The sequence below is a fragment of the Camelus bactrianus genome, chromosome 14, assembly GCF_048773025.1.
Source record: "Camelus bactrianus isolate YW-2024 breed Bactrian camel chromosome 14, ASM4877302v1, whole genome shotgun sequence".
NCBI classification, from domain to species: Eukaryota; Metazoa; Chordata; class Mammalia; order Artiodactyla; family Camelidae; genus Camelus; species Camelus bactrianus.
The window spans coordinates 70,300,004-70,319,636 of NC_133552.1; the positions used below are offsets into that span (position 1 = coordinate 70,300,004).

At 64.6% G+C, this 19,633-nt stretch overlaps 1 protein-coding gene across 22 annotated transcripts in view; it reads left to right on the top strand.

Moving 5' to 3' along the window:
* Positions 1–19,633, top strand: part of MCF2L (MCF.2 cell line derived transforming sequence like) — a 102,080-nt gene that overhangs the window by 39,505 nt on the left and 42,942 nt on the right. For 14 of the 22 annotated variants that reach the window (XM_074378564.1, XM_074378568.1, XM_074378570.1 and 11 more), the window contains one exon: positions 19,186–19,269. In XM_074378564.1, coding sequence (XP_074234665.1) covers positions 19,186–19,269 — 84 coding nt within the window. Of the gene's footprint in view, positions 1–5; positions 2,604–4,274; positions 4,463–9,265; positions 9,814–10,357; positions 10,420–10,976; positions 12,966–18,293; positions 18,594–19,185; positions 19,270–19,633 lie in introns of those variants that run through there. The other 8 variants (XM_074378571.1, XM_074378578.1, XM_074378572.1 and 5 more) reach the window with 7 other exon arrangements.

Here is a 19,633-nt window from a genome sequence, read left to right on the forward strand (position 1 = left end):
GCTCCCAGCAGGTGTGTTGGGATGGGGCCGGGACCCCACCCTGCAGCCAGTGGTTGTGCAGGCGGAGACAGATGGGCAGATTCCTGGTGTCCTCGTGGGTCGTGTGCAGTCCGCATCCCCTTGGCATCTGGAAAGGCTCAGGGATGGGACTGTCACCTCCCTTTGGCTGAAAGTGTCAGCTCTGCTGGTCTGAGCTGCACAGCCAGCACCATGCCCCCAGAGCCGCAGGCGGACCTCCTTCAAGGGCACCTGGTGGACAGAGGTCCAGTGAGACTCAGGACAGAACAAGCAGGTAGCTGCGTGGTGCCGACAATCCGGGACAGAGCGACAGGGGCCAGTGACGCACTTGAACATCGGCTGCCTCGTACGTCTAAGCGCAGCTCAGGGGCAGAGCGGCTTCCTGGTCCGTTGTCCAGGGAGCCCCCTGAGTCCTCCTGGGCCGTTGCAGTACCCGGGCATCACACTGCCGGCGAGTCTCTTGTCCGGGAGGCGGTGAGGGACGCTGCTGCTCTGGCGGGAGTCCTGTCCTCTGTGGGGAGCACTCAGGGGTCACTGTGATCACGACCTAGAGTGTCACCTTTCCGTCAGTAGAACCCAGGCGCTCCCTGGTCGATGTGGTTCTGAGGCCGCGTGTGGGCACAGCTGACCTGCCCCGCGGGCAGCAGCACTGCCTTCAGGGACAGAGCTCCCACCCGATGGGGTGGCTGCGGGCTCGGCCACACTCAGCTGTTGTGTCTTGGCCTCTGTGGGTCTTTGTTCTTTGAGCGTGGACTCGAGGTCAGCACAGCCCCGGGAAGGCGACTGTTGGTCTGGTCGGCTGCACCAGCTAATTGTGATGTGGTTGCCGGTGTCGCGGTGGAACAGACAGAATGTTCTGGTGCGTCCTTTGGGGGCAGCGGGGCACGTGGCACTCTGCCCCTTTCCTTAAGTTCTTCAGTTGCTACTGCATCGGATTCTCTGGTTGTGGTGAGTCAACAAAGCGTCTGAGACGCTGGAGAGTCCACCTGCGTGTGACTTTAAACTACACTGAGCTCAGAGCAAGATAAGAGAAAATGCTTTCTGCGTCTTCATCTGCATTTCTGGCAGTTTTGTCCCAAAACTTAACTGAAAGCGAGCCTTGAGCCTTGGAAAGTTTCGGGAAGGGAAGCAGGCCCCTTCTGGGACGGCTGACCAACTTGAAGAAGCCGCCCTGGGTATTCCAGATGGGACTGGTCCTTGCATTCCCTCAGCCCTGGAAGGTGCCCACTTCCTAGCCGGGCTGGGGCGGTCCTCCCGGGGCCAGGCGGGCGGGATGCCCGTGGGCGGCAGGTCCCGGAGGGGCCCATGGTGTCGCTGCAGTCCACGCGGTTGGCGGGCACGGGAGCTTCCCAAGAAGGACGAGCCGGCGGCTGGAACAGCAGGACAGAGGAGCCTGGGGTCCAGACTGGGGATGGTCTTTCAAGGGTCCAGTCAAGTCTGAGGGAAACGAGCTAGTGTTTGGCCAAAGGGGTGCACGCACGAGAGAGAGAAAGTGGAGGCATAAATTGGGACGGGGGGTTGAGGGCAGAACCAGGCTCCTGCCCAGAACAGACCTCCGATTCCAGAGGGTCTGGAGGCGGTGCTTTGAAATCCCGACCCCAGGAGCCTGGCGGGAGAGGCTGCAGCCCCAGGCCCAGCGTCGGGTGGGCCCTGGGGCTGAGGAGCGCCCCCATGTCCTGAGAGGGGAGAGGAACCAAGTGTACTTCCTGAGCTGGAGGGTCTGCGGGGCGGGCAGCTCTGGCCCCGGGGACCCACGGGGCTCCCCGCGGGGTCTGTAAGCTGCACTGGCAGAACCGTCTGAGGGCGGAAACATTGGCAAGTATTTTATGATGTTGCCGTCACTCTGGAGAGCCCGCTCACGTCCCGCTGCTGAGGGATGGGGGCCAGTGGCCCCGTCCTGCGGGGAGACCCACCCCCTTTACCCCCAAAGGTCACACCGTGAAGCCAGGCATCTTCCCCTCTGGGGCGCGGGCCCCTCCTTGAGGACGCCTCTGCCCGGGCTCAAGGTCTGGTGCCTCCTCGCCCTCAGGCACCTCCAGGAGGACCGTGATCAGCTGCGTGGGCCCAGGTGTCCGCAGAGGTGGGCTTGAGCCAGCGGGGTCAGGTGCAGGGTGGCCCCTTCCTGGCTGTGAGTGCAGCCAAGGGCCTCGGTCTTCTCATCCATGAAGTGGGGGTGCTGGTACCAGCACCACGGGGCCGCTGGGACCCGTGTCTGCCCCAGGCCGGTTCCTAGGGATGTTCCCACCCCCACCTCCCACCCCCACCCCTCACCCTAGGCCCCCCTTCTCTCCACCATCGCCATCTGCGCGCCACCTCCTGCCGCCCCCGGCAGTCGGCACCTGTGCCCCCAGCCCAGGCGTGTCATACTCATAACAACCTGAGGGGCCCCTATCACCCCACTTTGCAGATGAGCTCGTGGAGGCGCTGGCTGGCCTGAGGAGCTGAGGTCCACTCAGGCCCTCCGCTCCCGGCTTGGAACGAAGGAGGCTCCTGAGGAAAGCCTGCGACTGAGCCACTGCGGCCGCGGCCCAGCAATCGCCAGCGTCCGGCCGTGGTTCAGAGCCCGCATCACACTCTGGGCTGAGGTTCGTTCCCTCGGTCACGGCAGGACTGTGTCCAGGCCGTCCCTCTGCCTGTGGCCCCAGGAGAGAGGCAGCTGTTGGGGGTGGGGAAGTGGGTTTCAAGCCCACAGCCCAGCAACAGGCGCCTCAGCTCGGTCCTGCCTGGTTCACCCACAGGCGGGGACCCCTCTGTTCTGCCCTCCTGGCCCTGGGTCACTGAGACGGGCAGGCAGAGCAGAGAGCCCGCTGTGTGCTGGTGTGGGGCGTGTGGGGCTGGTGGGTTTGCGGCAGCAGGTGGTCATGGCCCACAGTCCCTCCATCCAGGCACCTCCTCGGGCACCGGGCAGTGCCAGGATGCTCTCTCCGTTCCCCGAGGCGCCCTGGTTCCGGTCACCGCACTGGCTCGGCCTGTCCTCCCAGGGCCCCGCCCTCCTCCACCTGCCCCAGAGTAAGCAGGTGTCTCTTCTGAGCCCCAGCTTGGCCAGGCGCTCCACGTGTCTTTAGTTATGTCCTGCAGCGCAAACCTAAGTGATGTTTTAAAGTAAAACACGTTTGCTTCCGAGAGCTTTAAAAGTAGAAAGAGCTTTTTGAAGTGCCTTGGTACCCGGCCAGTGGGTAACCCTGGGGCCCTCCCGCCCCACCGCTTGGCCATGGCCGTGGAGCTGTGAGCCCCGCCCCTACCGACAGCATCTGTTAGGACTTCCCGGGTCTCCCGTCAGAGGAAACTTGTCTTGGAAACAGCGTGCCTGGAACAGCATCGGGTGCACGAGGTCCCCAGGGGTCTCCTAGTCAGCACGTCTGTCTCCTCCATTGCCCCAGATCCCAGGACCATCTTCTGGGATGCGGTCAGATGGGCCCGCGAGCGCCCAGATCTGGCGCCTGCCCCTGGTTCCCCCAGGCCCCGCAGGCAGCACCCACCCATCTGCAGGTGTGCGGATGTTCCCAGCTCTTGGCTCATGTCAGGGAGCCTCCTGCCTGGAAACAGCCGCCCCTCCCCTCCTGCCACCCCCTCGATACTCATCAGCCCTTCAGACACACCCGGCTCTGCTCAGGACTCGGGCTGGTCCCCACCCCACTCTTCAGGCGGGGCCACCTTCGTCCGCGCCGGGTGGCTGCTGTCCTGCCTGGATGGAGGGGGTGGCGAGCCCTGGAGGGCAAGTCGCTTGTCCCCACCTCTCCCTCAGGGAGACTGAGACCCAGCTCGGGGATCAGGTTTTGAGTCCAGGACTCCTGATGCTGGCCCGTCCCAGAAGAGCCGTGTCCCCTCTGCACCTCCCTAAACCCACAATAAAAGCCCCTTGAGCCTCTCAGGTGAGGTGGGGGCTGCTGCCACCTCTCCTCTGGGGCAGGAAGAGCCCGGTAAGCCAGGCGGCCCTCTCACACCTGCCAGTGCGGGCTGAGCTCCTGGGCATCCCGGACCCGCCGGCCAGCTCTCCACCACCGTGGGTTCTGTTTCGCCCACAGCCCATCTGTGTTTGCTCTCTGCCGCTCGTCTGCCCCTCACGCCACCCGGATTTATTAGGTTTGTGGCAGGAGGTTGTTGATCTAGAAGGAGGGGGGGAGGGGGTGTCACTTCTGTCCAGGTCACAGTCTGTGCAGAACAAATGGCGCGTTGTTCCCCCCCCTCCGCCCGTGGCGGCGGAGGGGCGGTCGGTGCTGATAAACACTGGGTCCCGCCCGGAAGGCGAGTGATGGTATCTGGGGCTCGAGTGTCTGTTTTCCCCATCAGGCGAGGAGAGCCTTCCTGTTTAGCTCCCGGAGGTGGGTGGGGCCGCCCAGCCCTGCTCACAGCTCTGCTGCCTTCCCTCCAAGTGGTCGGGGGTCGTGCCTTCCAGAGCCCTCATCTTGGTGCTGTGGCCGCCTCTCAGTCCTGCTCCCACCACGTAAGACGGCCCGGGCACCCCCGGTGTCACTTCCATGCACGTTTGCCACGTGCGGTGAACACCAGCAGAAATACAAGTGAGGGCTACACAGGGAACAGATGGGCGGAGAGCGGTTCCCCTGGGCCCTCCGACCCCGCTGGAGGCGGCCCCGAGGCGTCAGGGCTAGTCCCTGCTGTGACTGGGAGGATGGACGTGCATAAAATGGCTGGAAGCCAGGACCCAGGCAGTAAAGTGCCAAGCGGTGTTCAGAGGGAGGAGCAGCTTGGAGCTGGGCACAGAGGGGAGGCCGGGCGGGGGGCGGGGGGTGGGCACATCGGGAGGCCGGACGAGGAAATGTGTGTGCGCCCTCCTGGAGGGAGGCCTGGCACCAGAATTGGGGTGAAGTCAGACAGAGGGGACACCAGAGAGACCGGGGAGACGCAGCCTGCCCTCGGGAGGGGGCCGTGGTCCAGCGGGGCCGCCCTGGGCCTGGCGCCCTGATCCGGGCTCCTGGCACTGCTGCAGCTGGTGCTGCGGGGGCGGATGGTGTCTGGTGCTGCAGGGATACGTCGGGCCCCTGATGTCACACCTGGCCTCGTCTTGGGCTACCCAGGACTGTAAGTGAGCCAGGCAGAAGCGAGCCCTTCCCACGGAAGGCAATCAGACCTCCTGGTGCCCGGGCACTTGACCCCCACGGGCAGAGGTTGGACGGAGCTGCGAGTCCCCTGCGCGGTTCCGGCAGCCTTTGTGATCGCCGATTCGCAGGAAGCATGTGTCCGAGGTGCCTGTGCTCCGGGCCAGCAAGGCTTCCTTGGTGCGGAGATTCTGGAGAAGGGGGTGGCCACGTGACCTGGAGCATAGCCTTGTAGCGGCCTTCCGTGAGTCTGCGACAAGACCACGAGCCCACACCCCCTTCAGCTCAGGCTCACTGGGAGCGCGGGGAGCCAGGAGGCGTGTAAGCCGTCTTGGGTTGGGGATGGGGAGGAGGTAGCTCTTCCGAGGGTCCAGAGTGTGCGGACGGTGCTGAGGACCAGCACGGGGTGGGAACCTGTTGGAAAACCTCGGGGGCAGGTGAAGGAGCCTAGAGGAAGGGGCTACGAGGTCCTGGGCCTGGGGCCAGACCCCCCCCCCGACCCTGAGCCGGGACGTGGGAACTGAGGTGTGCGGGTCAGCGGGACCAGGACTGAGTCTACAGAGACAGAACTCAGAGCCACAAAGACTGTCGGCGATGTGGTGGCTTCTGTCCCCAAATCCTCCATGGTGGCCCCTCGGGAAGGTCAGGACCGCCGTGGGGCCGGGCGGCGGGCCCCTGCTCACCAGGGTTCTCTGTGAGGTCACACCTGGGTGCACCCCACCCCTGCCCCTTGTGAGGCACCCCCGGGGCTGCCCTGCAGGCGGGAGGCGCGCACAGATCCGGACACTGAAGTGACGGGAGCGTGAGCATCGGCGCTTTCTCTCTAGCTGTGCGAGCAGCGTGAGCAGCGGTTCTGCTCTCGTGGCGAAAGTGCGTCCAGGTGGGGCTCTTGCCGTCCCGCAGGCCTCCGTCTTCCCGAGTCTGACGCATGAATCAGGCCTGGCTCCGTGTTCAGCGCTCCTGCTTCAGTGACGTGGGTTCTGCAGCGTCACGGCTCAGGTGGGAGGCTGTGCCCTGAGGGGTTCACCGCGGGACCCGCTGCGGTCCTGCACGTGGTGTGGAAGTCCTGCTGGAAACGTCCCCGCTCCCGGAGCCAAGGAAGTCTCGTTCTTCAGGCTAAGCTGTGAGCTCACGACCTAAGCGGAGGCTGCTGAGTGTCCGCGCCGGGGGCTCAGAGCTCACCGCAACTCTCAGCTGGCTGTTTTGCCAAGAAACTTGCTCTCGTGCACAGGACTCTCGCCCACCGCACGCCTGAAACTACCCGTCCTGAGGCGCTCAGGTGCGCCGGCCAGATGCGCTCACGTCCAGGACACCGTCTCCCCGGCTCTGCGGGACGGCCGTGCGGGCTCCTGTCCCAGCCGTCGGCCGTGGCGTCTTTGGTTCGCTCGCCGGGGCTGTGGCGCCTTCTTCCGGGCCACGGGGTCTTCCGCGAGCAGTGGTTTAAGGCTGGAGGGTCCCGTCTGCAGACCCGCTAACTGGGTGCATGGAACACGGTGCTTGTGTGAGCACCCCAGACTCGCCTGGGGACGAGCTGCCCACCAGCCCTCTGCCCAGTGCTGCCTCCCTTCGGTCCCCGCACCGTGGTGGCAGGAGGCCCGAGCATGGGGGCCCCATCCCACCTGGCCTAGGAGCTCACTGCTGCGTCCGTGGCTGGACCTCGCATGGAAGCCAGGGAGGGGAAGGCTGGCTGGGAGGACTGCCACGTGGTGTCAGGTCCTCAGGGCCAGCTTCTCCCCTGAGAAGGCTGCTGCTTATCCTGCAACCTCACGGTGACCTTGGGGGCAGGGATGACACATTCAGCCTAGCAGCAGAGTGGACGGGGGGGCTACAGGACACACGAGACAGGGCAGGGCCCGGGGAGCACCTCCATCTGAGGGCGGCAGCCGAGGGTGGGAGGGACCAGGGCTGTAAGGATCACAGGGCCTCAGAAGGACGGTAAGGACACGAGAAGGGGACACGGGGGGAGGGGGTCAGTGAGGACGGGACAGTGAGAGCAGGGAGGGGACACGGAAGGGGGACAGGGGAGGACTGAGTAGCCGCCGTGTCCGGCTTCCCTGCTGCCCGAGGCTTTGCTGAGCAGGGACACCTGTGGCCTCGGGTTGCCATGACGATGAAACGGGGCCAGGTGGTGAGGGAGGCCTCTGCAAACAAGGGCGCACCTGTGAGTCAGGGATGGCCCCTCCCGCCGTGTGGCCCGGCGGATCGTGGCCGGAGCGCGTAGCGCCCGGTGCTGCTCTGTGCGCAGTCCACATGTGGGGCCTGTTGCAAAGTTATAGGTGTGCTTCTCAAGGGCTCGGGGGCACGGTTTTGCCCACAGGAGACTGCTGGACGCTGTGGTAGCTCCCGTTGCTCTCTGTGAGGGGACTAACGCCGAGAGCCTGTGACTGTTCACGGGACCAGCTGGGCGGGGAGACCGGACGCCGGGTGCAGCCGGGCCGGCTTAATGCAGTCCTGCACCCTGTGTGCTCAGGGCGTGACGCCGTGTGCTGAGCATTGCAGGTTTTGACTCACAATGCTGCGTTTCCCCCAGTAAATAAACAGGCCCTGTTCCCAGTGAAGCAGGGAGCCTGCACTTTTTTCCAGCTGAGGAAGCCATGTGGGGTCCCGAGAGGACATCAGGGCAAACAGACCTTCAGGGCCCAGAAACCATGTCTACGCTCTCAGTGGCCAACCCCGCGAGGCCTGCGTCCGCTGGGGACCTGGGACCCGGGACCAGTGTCGGCAGCCTCCAGGTCCTCGTCCGACGTCAGGCCTGGCTTCCTCCGATTCTCCGCCGTCGTTCCTGCCGCGGGTTCGTCCTCCCTGTTGGCTGTGGGATGGAGACCTGTGAAATGGCCCCTTTTGTGGGTCAGAAGGGTTTGAATGTCCGCAGAGTCACCAGACCCAACATGTTGGAGAACGCTGACACCCTGACCAGCCACCTCCGTGCTCGGGGTCCGCGGGGCCTCCACGGCCCGTCAGACGGCAAACGTGAAGAGGCTGGACTCGCCCCCTCTGGGACGAGCGACCAGCTTACCGTCAGATTGGAGCTGACGGCCACAAGTCCCTCGCACAAGCCTGCCTGCCTGCCCCGAGAGCCGTAGGTCTGGCGTGACTCCGGGCTCAGCTCCACGGTCCCCTCGTGTGCCGTGTCACCCCCACCCCGGGGCCCATGTGGGGCGGGGCCCAGGAAAGGGGCTGGAGTTGTGTGCGGATCTGGTGGTGTCGGTGCCTCTCAGCTCTGTGGGTATTTGGGGTGCAGAGACCAGGAGCCCATTAATCCTGTGGGATTTGCCCTGACCCTCCCCTGACCGTGGTCTGTGCTGGGGAGGTAGCCCCTGTCCTGGGGGCCTCTGCTGGGGCCCCGGGCCTGACCGCTCGCTGCTTGACCTCGTGCCTCGCCAGCCACTGGTGCGTGTTTCCTGGATGAACGGATCACGGGTCTTTAGTGGGAAACGGTAGCTCCCTGTTCTCAGCGCAGCCTGGAGAGGAAAGTGAGGGTGGAGGTGCTGTGGCCATGGCTGCGTTTGCTCACGTTGGCCAGAGAAGGTCGCCCATGGCCCGTGAGCCCAGAGCTCGTGGCTCAGCAGGAGATGAGTGTGAGACCTGCGGAAGAGCTCGGGGCCCAGAGGTCGGCCGGCCGGCCGGGGCCGAGTGCCGCGGGGCATCCGACACACGGGGGAGGCGCCCGGCGTGGTGGGGAATCCCTCACAGCCGAGGGGCCTGCTTCTCCAAGGGCAGCTCCCCACAGCGCGCACCACGGGCAGGTCCGTGGCCTGTGAGCACAGCCTGAGGATCACGCTCAGGGCTGCTGCCTCCACTGGGGCTCGTGGCTGGCCCGGGCGGCGGGGGAGCGCGTCTGCGACCTCATGATCCCGTGATGGGGAAGCCAGGGCCTGCAGTGCCGGGTCTGCTCTGATCACCAGAGCCACACCAGGCCTGGCCCAGCCCGAGAGCTGTCCTCTCCAGGTCGGTGGACTCCCAGCTGGGGCGCCTCAGCCCCTCTGGTCCTTCCTGCTGGAGGGAGGGAGCCTGGTGTCCCCTGGGAGCACCGCCCCCCTGCAGAGCTAACCCTGTGCTTTAATGAGCTCCCCGGGGTCCCTGCCTCTGGCAGCGCCCCCTTATCACATTGTCCTTGTTCTCAGTAACCCCACCCCGGGCGGTGGGGTGGGGGCGTCCTGAAGTCTGGCTGCTGAGGACCTGGGCACACACGACCCCCACGCACACAGTCAGCGACGCTCAGGCTGTGCACGCGGGTCTTCAGCCGCGTTATACAGCTGCCCAGTGGCTGCTCCCAGCACGGCCAACCGGAGGTGTCCAGACCCGGGGTCCGGTGCCCCGGGGCTGCGCCTGCTCCCTCGCCCCCCGCAGCCCGGCTTAGCGGAGCCGGCGCTAAGCACGGGGCCCCTGCAGGGAGGGCCGGGACGGGCGACGGGGAGGGAGCGGCTGCCGCGGGAGCCCCGCCACCGCTGGGCGCCACTGTTAACCGGCCGCAGGTGGAACGGACGAGCCAGCCGCAGACTCCGGGCTCCGGGCCCGCAAACCTGAGACCCTGGAGGGAACCCGGGTCTGCATGCACCAGGCGGGCGGCCCAAACCTGGAGCCCAGTGACCTCCCTTTGTGCGCCCAGCACGGGCGTTCCGGGAGGCAGGTCGCCGCCCCCTGACGCGGCCGGCGGGCGACAGCATGACCTTAAGCCTCCTGTCCCTGCTGTCGCGGGACCTCTCCAGGCTGTGGCTGCGCCTGAAGACCTGCACAGGTGCGCAAGGGGCAGGGACCCTCGGGGGCCCGGCACTGTCCGGGGTCCAGTGTGGGCTGCGTGGCTGGGGTGGTGGGAGGGGGCCGCTGCCGGGGTGGGGGCGTGCCGGGCATCCTGGTGGGCCGGCCCCTCCCTCCCCGCCAGGCCCATCCTTGTCCTCATCCTCATCCCCACGGCCCCCGCCTGGAGCAAAAGGGGCATCGTCGCCAGTGCACACTGGAGGCGTGAAGCTTGGCCAGGCCCTTTGTTTCAGCTCCTGGAGACGGCCTGGGGTGCCTTGGTGGGAGCCCTGAGCCCGGCAGGGGCTCTGTCGGGGTGGGACCCAGCCTGAACTCGGGGAGCGCCGACCTGGGTGGCCGTGCCCCTGGCGACCAAGGACAAAGAACCCGGGGGCCCAGGAGGGGGCGGCCTGGGTTTCCTGGTCGAGTTTTTAAGGATGAAAGGTGCTTGTTTTGAAGTGATTTGTCGAGAGCGCATTTTCCAGTGGATACTTCTGCCGAAGTTGGATGCGTAATTTGTTAAATAAGTATTTTGCACGTTTCAGTGAATGGGCCGCACCTCGGCTGTCGGCGTCTGAAGGTCTCAGATTTAGAACAAAGACACCAGGTGTGTGAGGTGGCGGAGTGGGTGAGTCTCCCTGCTGAGGTCCGGGGACTCTGAAACCCAGAAGACGAGCACTTGGACGTGGTGGGAGGCCGGCAGCCCCACGGACACGGGGCTGGAAAGGTCCCTGAAGGACCGCCCCCCAGGACTCAGCCAGAGTTGGGAACCTGAGAAGTTTCACCCGAGCAGCGCGTCCTGGGACGTCTGCTGGCGCCCTTCCCTCCTGGGACTGCGAGGCTTTATGGTGGGGGCCCTCGGGTGGCCCTTCGCCATCACCTCAGACTCCGGTGGTTTCTGAACCACAGGCTAGCACTAGTTCTTAGCACTTGCCCTTAGAAATTCTGGGTGTTCTTCTAACGTGCGCTTTATTTTTTAAGATGAAGAGGCTCCTGAATAAACGTCCAGGGGGTGGTTGTAACTAAGGGCTGGAGGCCGTCCCCCATTCTCTGCAGACAGTTTGCTGTCTCCCCGCCGAAGCAGCGCTTGTCCGATTTCCCGGAGCTGCTGGTACGTTGATGGAAACCTCTCCTTCAGTGGTTCTGTGGAGCAGACACCTCCAGAGCTGGGCCCTTCACCTGGCCGTGTGACTGGGTGCTGACTCCCAGTGGCACCTGCTGTTTACAGGGGAGTCGTGCTCCTCCGTCCTCACATCTGCTCAGGCTGCACGAGGCGGGGAGGGAAGGTTGGCACCGGCCCGCCCGGAGCTGGGCCCAGAGCAGACCGAGTGGGCGAGAGTGACGTGGCGAGACCCCGGCCCCATCACTGTGCCCGAGGCGGCCGGAGCCCGCTGGGTGAGACGGCAGGGCTGGGCCACGCTCCCAGACTCGGGTCGGAGTCTCCTGTCCCGCCACTGGGGACGTCAGCGAGGTCAGCGGGTGTACAGGCCCCGCCACCGCCAAGCCCCGACCCCAGCTCCCTCTCCGTCGCCCCTCACTCCTTTCCTCTGTCTGTCTCTCTGTCTCTGTGTGTCCTTCTCTGTCTCGCTTCACGCCGCCCCGTCTCCCGTGTGTGCCTGGTCGTGGTGGGGCTCTGTGGTCAGGCTCCGGGGGACAGCGTCTGCGAAGGGCCTGAGCCCTGCTCTGCGCTGTGCCTCCCGTCTGCTGGGCAGCGACCCCGTCAGCTGGGCCACCTGGTAAGGCGCGGGCTGAGGTGAGCCCTGGTGCCCCGGCCTCCTCTGCCCTGAGCGTCATCGTTCTGTTTGCTGGGGTGTGACTGGGGAAGTGGATGCAGCGACTTGTCGGGTCTTAGATTTACAGCGTTCCTGGTACTTGGGAAACGGAATTAGACATGCACGTCCCCGGGCGAGGGGAGGGTTTGGAGAGCTTCTGGGGTTCCGGAGAAGCTCAGGGTGTGCTGGCGCCGCGCTGGCCTCTCCGCGTGGCGCGTCCTGTGCACTGCTTTCTGAGGGAAGGTCCAGCAGCCTCACTTGGGCACCGCCCTTCCCGGCTCTGCCCTCGGAGCAAGGAGGGAAGGAGGGAGGTAGACGTCCCGGATCTCTGTTGTTTTTAATGTTGGCAAGTGGTGGTTTTAGAACAAAGCTCTCGAAGATCTCCTTCATTTCCAAACAGCATAGGTTTGTGCGTGTGTATGTCTGGTGAGTGAGCCATGTCCGCACGCACTGGGTGTGGCGTCAGTGTGTGGTGTGTACGTGTTGGTGTGTGTGAGACGTGGAAGCCACACCTGCTCCTTGCGTCAGCGGAGATGTTGACATCTGGGAAGGTGACATCGCGGAACGCGGGGGCCGGGCGTGGGGTCTGTGGCCGTAGACGTGCTGCTGGGGGCTCGGCCACAGCCGGGCGAGGGGGTGCGCTGCTGCACACACTGCTCCGGGGCCGGCTCACCGGCGCCCCTGAAGCCCCGAAGGGGGCACGTCTGGAGTGGGGCGGACACGGTGTACCTTGAAGGGTGTGTGTCGGACCCCAGAAGGGCGTGGAGTTCTTCCTGCTCCGCCCACCCGTCCTCCTCCGACTCAGCGCATCCTCCCGCGGAGGCCGCCCCTTCACCCTGAGGCGGAATCCCCAGTGGCGCCCTCCCCGGACCCTGTCCTGACGCTGTGGGGGTGCGTCTCCAGCAGGAGAGGCGGCGAGGAGCCCCGCCCGGCCTGCAGGAAACACAAACTGCAGCATCACAGCTCCTGCCTAATTGGGCACCAGGGCTGGTCTCAGAGGAGGAGGGGCCCCAAGGGCGGGGTGCTGGGCGAGGGCAAAACAGCCCAGCTTGGAAGGCCTGCTGTGGGCTGCTGCCCTGCTCAGGGGTCTGCTTTCTCCTGGGGACTTAAGCTGGTGGCCGTGTGTTAAGTGGCACCATCCACTCATCAGCCAGATCCCCTCACACACAGGGCGGGCGCCCAGGACAAAGGCAGAGCATCCGAGACCAGGACCAAGCCTCAGGCCCTCGGTGGACGGTGGACGTTCGGCCCGTGGGAGGAGCAGTGGGTGCCTGGCGCCAGGCGGGTTCGTGCTCCGGCTCCTGCAGGGTTCCCAGCCCTGTTTCCCGCGTGCCCAGCCTCTGGGGGTTGCCGAGTGCCCCTCCCTAGATCGCGGACACAGGTAGGGGACTCCCCAGACCGCATGCAAGGAGGGCCCTGGGTTTGCGGCGGCCCCTCTGAGTCAGGAGGGGCCCAGCTTCTGCTCTGCAGTTGATCGGAGCTCTTCTCCACAGTCCAGGCCTCCCCCAAGTTAGAATGACCCCAGCGTCTCGCAGAGCCACCTGGGTGGGGCTCGTGACGCCCTGCCCCTCCCTTCTTTGTGCGGCTGGACCTACAGTCACCCTGTTGCTGCTGTGTGGCCTCAGGCAGGTTACTTGGCCTCTCTGTGCCGTAGTTCGCTCTTCCAGAGAACGGAATATCGCGTCCCCACCTCTTGGCTTGTTGTGACAACTTAACGCGCTAATACGTAAAGCGTACTTCGCAGTAGTCGTGCTGCAACTGCTGTTTCTACCACGGGTTGAAGATTTTCCGTGTGAACCTGTTGAAAAGTGACTCAGTCGCCCAGACAGCCTGCAGGTTGGAGGCGGTGTTTCACCTCCCTGCGCGGCCCGCTGTGCTAGCGGGTTGCGGTGAGACGCTCAGGACGGACTTGCTTCCTCGACTGAGACCTCGGGGGCTTGCTGCTGTGCCGTTGGCTCCGCGGGCACTTGTGTTGGGATTTCGCTTAAGGCTCTTCCTTTGCTTTGACGAGGACCAGCCGGAGTGGCCTTGTGCTCGGGGAAGTACGTCACCTGCGGCGTGGCTTCTGCCGGAGCCCGGAGATGCTGTGCCCCCCCTTCCCCCGCCCCACACCGTGACCGGTGGTGTCTGGGAGGTGGTCTCTGAGCCTCCAAGACGAGGTTTTCCGTGGTGCTTCCCGAGTTTGTCTGACAGTGGGGCCCTTTTCTCCTTGGCCAAGGAGGGGGCTCTGCCAAGAGGTGCAGAGAAGTGCGGTTCTGGAGTCAGACCCCAGAGCGCCCCGTGGGGGAGCGGGGGCCCCCGCTGGCGTGGGCCCGGTGGGCTGCGACCACTGCTACGTGCACCACCCAGGCCGGCCTGCCATCTCCGCCTGCTTGCCGAGTTGCCTGGAGCCTGTGCTAAGGAGGATTCTGAGGCTCACTGGGGCTCCTGCCGTCAGCAACGAGGCAGGTGTCCTCTAAGGCAGGTGTCTCCGCGCCCTGCTTCACCCTGGACCTGGCAGAGGGATGCACTTAACAGGATTCCTAAAGCTGTTTTTAAGAAGTTGTTTCCAGCTCAGAAACCATCAGGTGTGCGATGTGCATGTGTACAAGCCGGGGAGTGAAGTGTGCTAGAAGCTTCGTGTCCAGGGCCCCGTGCGGTGCCCAGCCTGGTGTGGGTGTGGACGGGGGGCCCCAAGGCTGGCTGCTGACCTCTCCTCTGACCTCGGTAAAATGGGTGTTGGTGAACGGGCCAATGGAAACCGTCCTCCTAGTGTCCCCGAGGGAGCCCTGGTCCTCTGCCATCCGCCTCGCTGGAGGGTTCATCCGCATCAGCGTCCCCCAGGCAGGCGGCCCTGGGAGCTCTGCGCCCGTCTGAGATTACCTGAGGGGGCATGGCTGGCAGGGCCAGATGGGGTGGAGACCCCAGCGTGTCCAGGCGAGGGTTCTGTGTCCGTTCTGCATCGGGAGACCCCCCGCAGCCTGAGCTGCAGACACACAGGCGGTGGGCTGCAGCCTGGGAGGTGCAGGCCTGGGGGCTCCCGGCCTCGTCTTCACAGGGAGCGCCCGCTGCCGCCCCTGGGCTCCCTGTAGTTCTGCTCAGCTCTGTCCCGGTGCCCACGCGGGAGGCTCCCATGGCTCAGCTCCGGCGTCCGGCTCCCCGAGCTCAGGCTGCCGGTGCTTCCCCAAGGACGAGTTCTGTCGAGGGTCTTTTATACCAAGACTTTCGTTTTAAAATTTGTGGGGATTTGCTTTCTGAAATTAGGAAACCAGGGAGAACATTAGTGAACTGCGTGAGCGACACGTCGTATGTGACGTGAAATGTCTGTGCTCAACCCGGAGCCCAGACTCACTGAAAACGCCTAGGACGGGCTGTGAGCGAGAAGCCAGCCCCAGTCAGTGCAGATGTGCGCGGAGCCCCCCGCAGGTCATGCACAGCCCCGGGGCGTCTCCCCTGCGCCGCCCGGCGCTCGGGGAGCTGCGCGTCCCAGCTGACCGAGGCTCAGAACGGAGCCTGTTTGGACCCCTCCGCCCCGCCCTGGGTTGGAGTCACCTTTTTGCGGCTGTTCATCCTCACACGCTCTGCCCTGGCTTGGGGATTCCTGGGAGGGGCCCCGGTGGAATAGGAATCCCACCCAAGTGAGTTGGTGAAGTACCCCATGGGCTCTCCACCCTGGAGTCCAAAAGGGCGTCACTGTTTTTTATTGAGTGAAAATAAACCCAAGTGCTGGGTGTGGACTTCCAGCCAGACGGAAACAGGAAGGGAATCGTCTCGTGATGGACCTGGTGGGCTTTGGGGCCCAGGCCTCTCACCAGCTGCCCCCCTTCGTAGGACCCTTCTCGGGCTCCTGTCTCCCTCCGGCAAGCTCCAAGATCACCAGCAAGGCAGGGACCAGCCTCCGAACCCGAATTCCAGGGTCCTGCTAGTGCTCGGGGCTCCCTGAGCCCGGCCTTTACCACCGGTACATGGATTTCCAGGGTCCTGCGCTCTCTGCGTGTGTTCTTTGTCTGAGGCGGTGCCGGCCGGCCAGGCTGAGGCTCAGAGGCCCTGCACGTGGGCAGGATGGGCCGGACACTGCCCGCCCTGCATTACGAAATCCTCGTCCCAAATAAAGCACACCCACGAGTCAGTTTGCGAGAGGAGATTTGCCGCCAGGCCCGACTGTGTGAGGATGAAGAGGTGTGAAGCTAAAAGTGGCGCCCCCCCCCCCAGATCTCAGGTTGCTGCCCAGACAAGGCAGGACTCAGGGTTTCTTCCCTTTTGTCCTCATGTGGAACCGAGCCGGGTCCCAGAACGGCTGAGACGTCATCCCACTGACCTCACTGGAGAGCGAGGGTCTGTCCCTGCGGTGCTCCAGACAGAGCAGCCTTTCAGATGGGCTCCCAGCGCCGGCGCCAGGGGGGCAGGTCAGCCTGTGACCCTGCAGGGCACAGAACGGAAGGGCTGTCCTCTCCCCCTGCGCCCCTCCGACCGGAGACCTTCCTAACCTCCCCAGCTCGCAGCGACCCTCTAATAGGATAATTGCCCGGAGTCTCCGTTTACGTCTGGGCCGCAGGAATGTTGGGAGCGGGCAGTTGTCCGCGGGGCACTGTGCTCACACAGAGCGCTTCTGTGCAGGGGCCGGGCCTGCCTGACCCTCACGCCGAGCAGGCGGGTGGGGCAACCCCACTTCCCGTCCGGACCCCTGTCGGAGGAGCAGCCAGACGCGCACACAGTACAGGTCAGGTCCCCCACTTCCTCCTCAGCCAGCGGACACCAGTGGCTCAAATGCAGGATTAAATGGAGTGGACGAGGACCTTGGAAAACAGCACAGCACAAAGTGCAAACCTGCCCTGCCCTGGACCAGGAGCAAAGCCCACAAGTCTGACGCAGCGGCTGCGCCCGCAGGGGCCGCATGACAAACAGCAGCACTCGCGGTGCTCAGGGGCTGTCCTCACTGTTCTCAGCTCTGGGAGGGGCGGCCAGTGGGAAAAGTGATGAATTTTGGACAGTCCACTTGTAGGAATGCGTTCCATGCGCAGAGCAGCCCTATTTTAAAATTTGATCTAAGGCACAATATTAGTTGGGTTCTGCCCCAGAAAACCCACGGGTGTTGGGTTCCAGGGCTCAGCTGCTGGTGGATGCACGGCCGTGGTCAGCAGTCGGTACCCGCAGAACCAGCGACACAGAGATTCCAAAACCAGCCTGTGTGCACATCAGGACGAAGTTTGCTGGATTCTAATGGATGCTCTCGAGGGTCACCCTTTGCATCACTCATCGAACACGAGTTGTTTGAGCTCCTGCCCAGGGCTGGGACGGCTGTGGGGGGACGTGGGCCCCGTGGGGATGCAGGATGCGCTGAGGCCCCTGCCAGGCTGGGAGGCGGAGGAGGGCCTCCCTGAGGATGCAGCATCTCAGCTGGGAATTGAGAGCAGACCCGCAAACTGAGACGGGAAGAGCGTCACTGAGGGTCAGCCTGTGCAAAGACCCCGAGGTGGCCAGGGCCTCGGCCCTTTGGGGAGCTCGAAGAGTGTGAGGACAGCTGCCGCCCCGAGAGGAGGGTGGGTAAGGAGACTCCATGGACGTCCCTCTGTGGAACAAAATCCCATGGACAGTTGGCACAGCTGGTGAGACTGTCACCCTGTCACAGAAAGCGCAGGGGCAGTCAGCTGTATCAGCTCTGTCCCCAGGATGTGGGAAAGCCGTCTGCCATCCGGGAGAGCAGACAGCTGTGATGTCCGTGGTGAGCCTGGGGACGTGGGACTGTGCTCGTGCCAGGACGAGCCACTGGAAGTCCCTGCCACTCGGAGCCGCCAGAATCAGGTCTGAGAATCTCTGCAGATATGGCCATCAGCGGCCCTGAGACGCGTGGTCTCCTCTCCCCGCGAGCGGGTGGGCCTGGACGGCGGGAGGCCCTGCGTCCACGCTCGTCACTGACGCTGGGTCCACACTCGTCAGGGGCTTGCCGGCCCACAGTGTGCATGCCGTTGTCCACTGCCCTGGGCGTCTTCTCTCCAGACTTGAGGGCAACCCTGCTGCCCAGGGGTCCACATCCAGGACACATGCATCCCAGGCTGGCAGAGGCTAGATTTGAGGAGGGGGCCCAGGTTCCACGGTCGACAGTGTGGTCATTCCCTGTGCTGAGAAAAGGAAAAGGCGCCATCAAATCTCCAAGCACCAGCCATGTCCGCTGCCCCGACACACATCCACACGAATGAAGCGTGGACACCAAAAACCACCGCGTCCGGAATTTGAAATAGTTCAAGTTCCCTTGGAGCGATTGTTTCCAACCCTGTTTTTCTCACCCCCAAAAGGAGAAAGGCATGGCTGAGACATTTGCCGCGCCCAGGAGGTGGCAGAGTCCTGGCGTCTGAGTTGGAGGCGCATGTGCTGCCGTTGTCCCGGACCCAGCACCCGCTGCCGCTCTGTCTGGGCGGCAGGCCCGGGGGCACCAACCCAGTCACTTCCTTTTCAGCACCAGGCGAGTACAAGGGCAGCCGGCCGTGTGGTCAGCAGTTCCAGAAAAGACCACCAGGGCCTGGGGGCCTGCCTGTGTGTTCCCTGTGTCACCTCTTTGCTTGTCTGCAAGACCAGGAGGGCCGGGTTTCCAACTGCCTCCACCGAGCCCCAGGGTCAGAGGTCTCTGGGACCTCTGTCTCCCGGCTGTTGGAGGCCAGGGTCTGAAGAGGGGTGGGGAAGGAGAGCTGACTTTCCAGCTGTTGGCAAGGCATCACCACCATCACGAATCTCTTTAGGGAACTGTGTTCATGTTCAAGGTTGCAAACGTCCCTGGTCCGGGCCGTACACCACGTGCGGCCAGCCGGGCATCCACTTAGAGACGCAGGGTCCCTGCGGCACGTGGAGCAGGCCCAGCTCCGTGGCCCACCCGCCAGCGCCCTGGCACCTCGTGCTCGGCAGGGACACACGTCCCCTCGGCGTCAAGGTTCCCCTGGGAGTCACGCTGAGCCCTCCTGCTCTGGTCAGCGCGTCCAGGCTGTGGCTGGAAGTACTGCCCGGTCACTGCCAGGCCCCGATCCAGAACCTGCGCCTGGTCAGTGCTGCGTCAGGACTGGGCTCAGCGCCCTCCTCGGGGTCAGTGCCGGGCAGTGGGGAGGCATGAGTGTTGGACCCACTGCAGTGGCCAGGTTGCCCACTGCCAGACAACAGGGGAAGGCCCCAGGGTGGCCCGCCCACTTCTGGGACATGGGTGGACACTTGCAGACCAAAGGGGTCTGTTCTCACTCAGTGCAGCTCTCTGACCACTTGTGTTAGGGGTCACCCCTCCAGTGCGGCTGACTTGGGCGAGGTGCTGGCACTGCCCCAAGCCCCGCCCCACTTCCCGGCGCCTCCCCTCTGCTGCCCGTCGCCGCTGCCCCTCCCTGGCCCTCCCCCGCCCCTCCCCCCGACCCCCGACACACACGTTTTAAACGTCGATGAGTCGCTCAGGACACAGCTTTTTGTTCCCTGAGAAACAAAGGTTTCTGCGTGCTGGAAACTGACATTCCTTTTTCCTGACACGTGACTGCGGGTCCCCTTAGGTGTCTGCTACGGTGCGCGGCCGCGGGGGGCTGGCCCAGACTCGTGGCAGGTGAGGCGGTTTCCTGAGTGACAGCGTGTATCCATCTGCTCTGCTCTCCCCACAGATGAAATCATGCACCAGGACATCAGCCCGCTCTGTGCTGCAGACATCCAGGACCAGCTGCAGAAGTGCTTCGCTTACCTGTCTGGTGAGTGCAAAGCCCGGGCCGCGTGGCGGGGAGGAGGGTCTGCTCGGCCGGGCTGGTGGCTCACCCCTGGCTGCATGGTGGGGACTGGGGGCCATCTGTGGTGCAGCCCACTCTCCTCTGGACTGACGCCTGTGATGAGGGCAGCTCAGGGCGGCTGGCGGGCACAGGCCAGAGGTCAGTTGGGTCCCAAGGGGGATGCAGCCCTAGAGCTGCTGAGGCCTCCTGGACGCCAGGGCTCCCTGGGGCAGGCGAGTAGGCACAGCTGCGACACAGTCAGCCTCCGTGCAGTGTCCGGGGCCTGGGGTCTGGCTTCTGTGGCTCCGTCCTCTGTCCCCCAGGTGCGGCTGACATGGGCGAGGTGCTG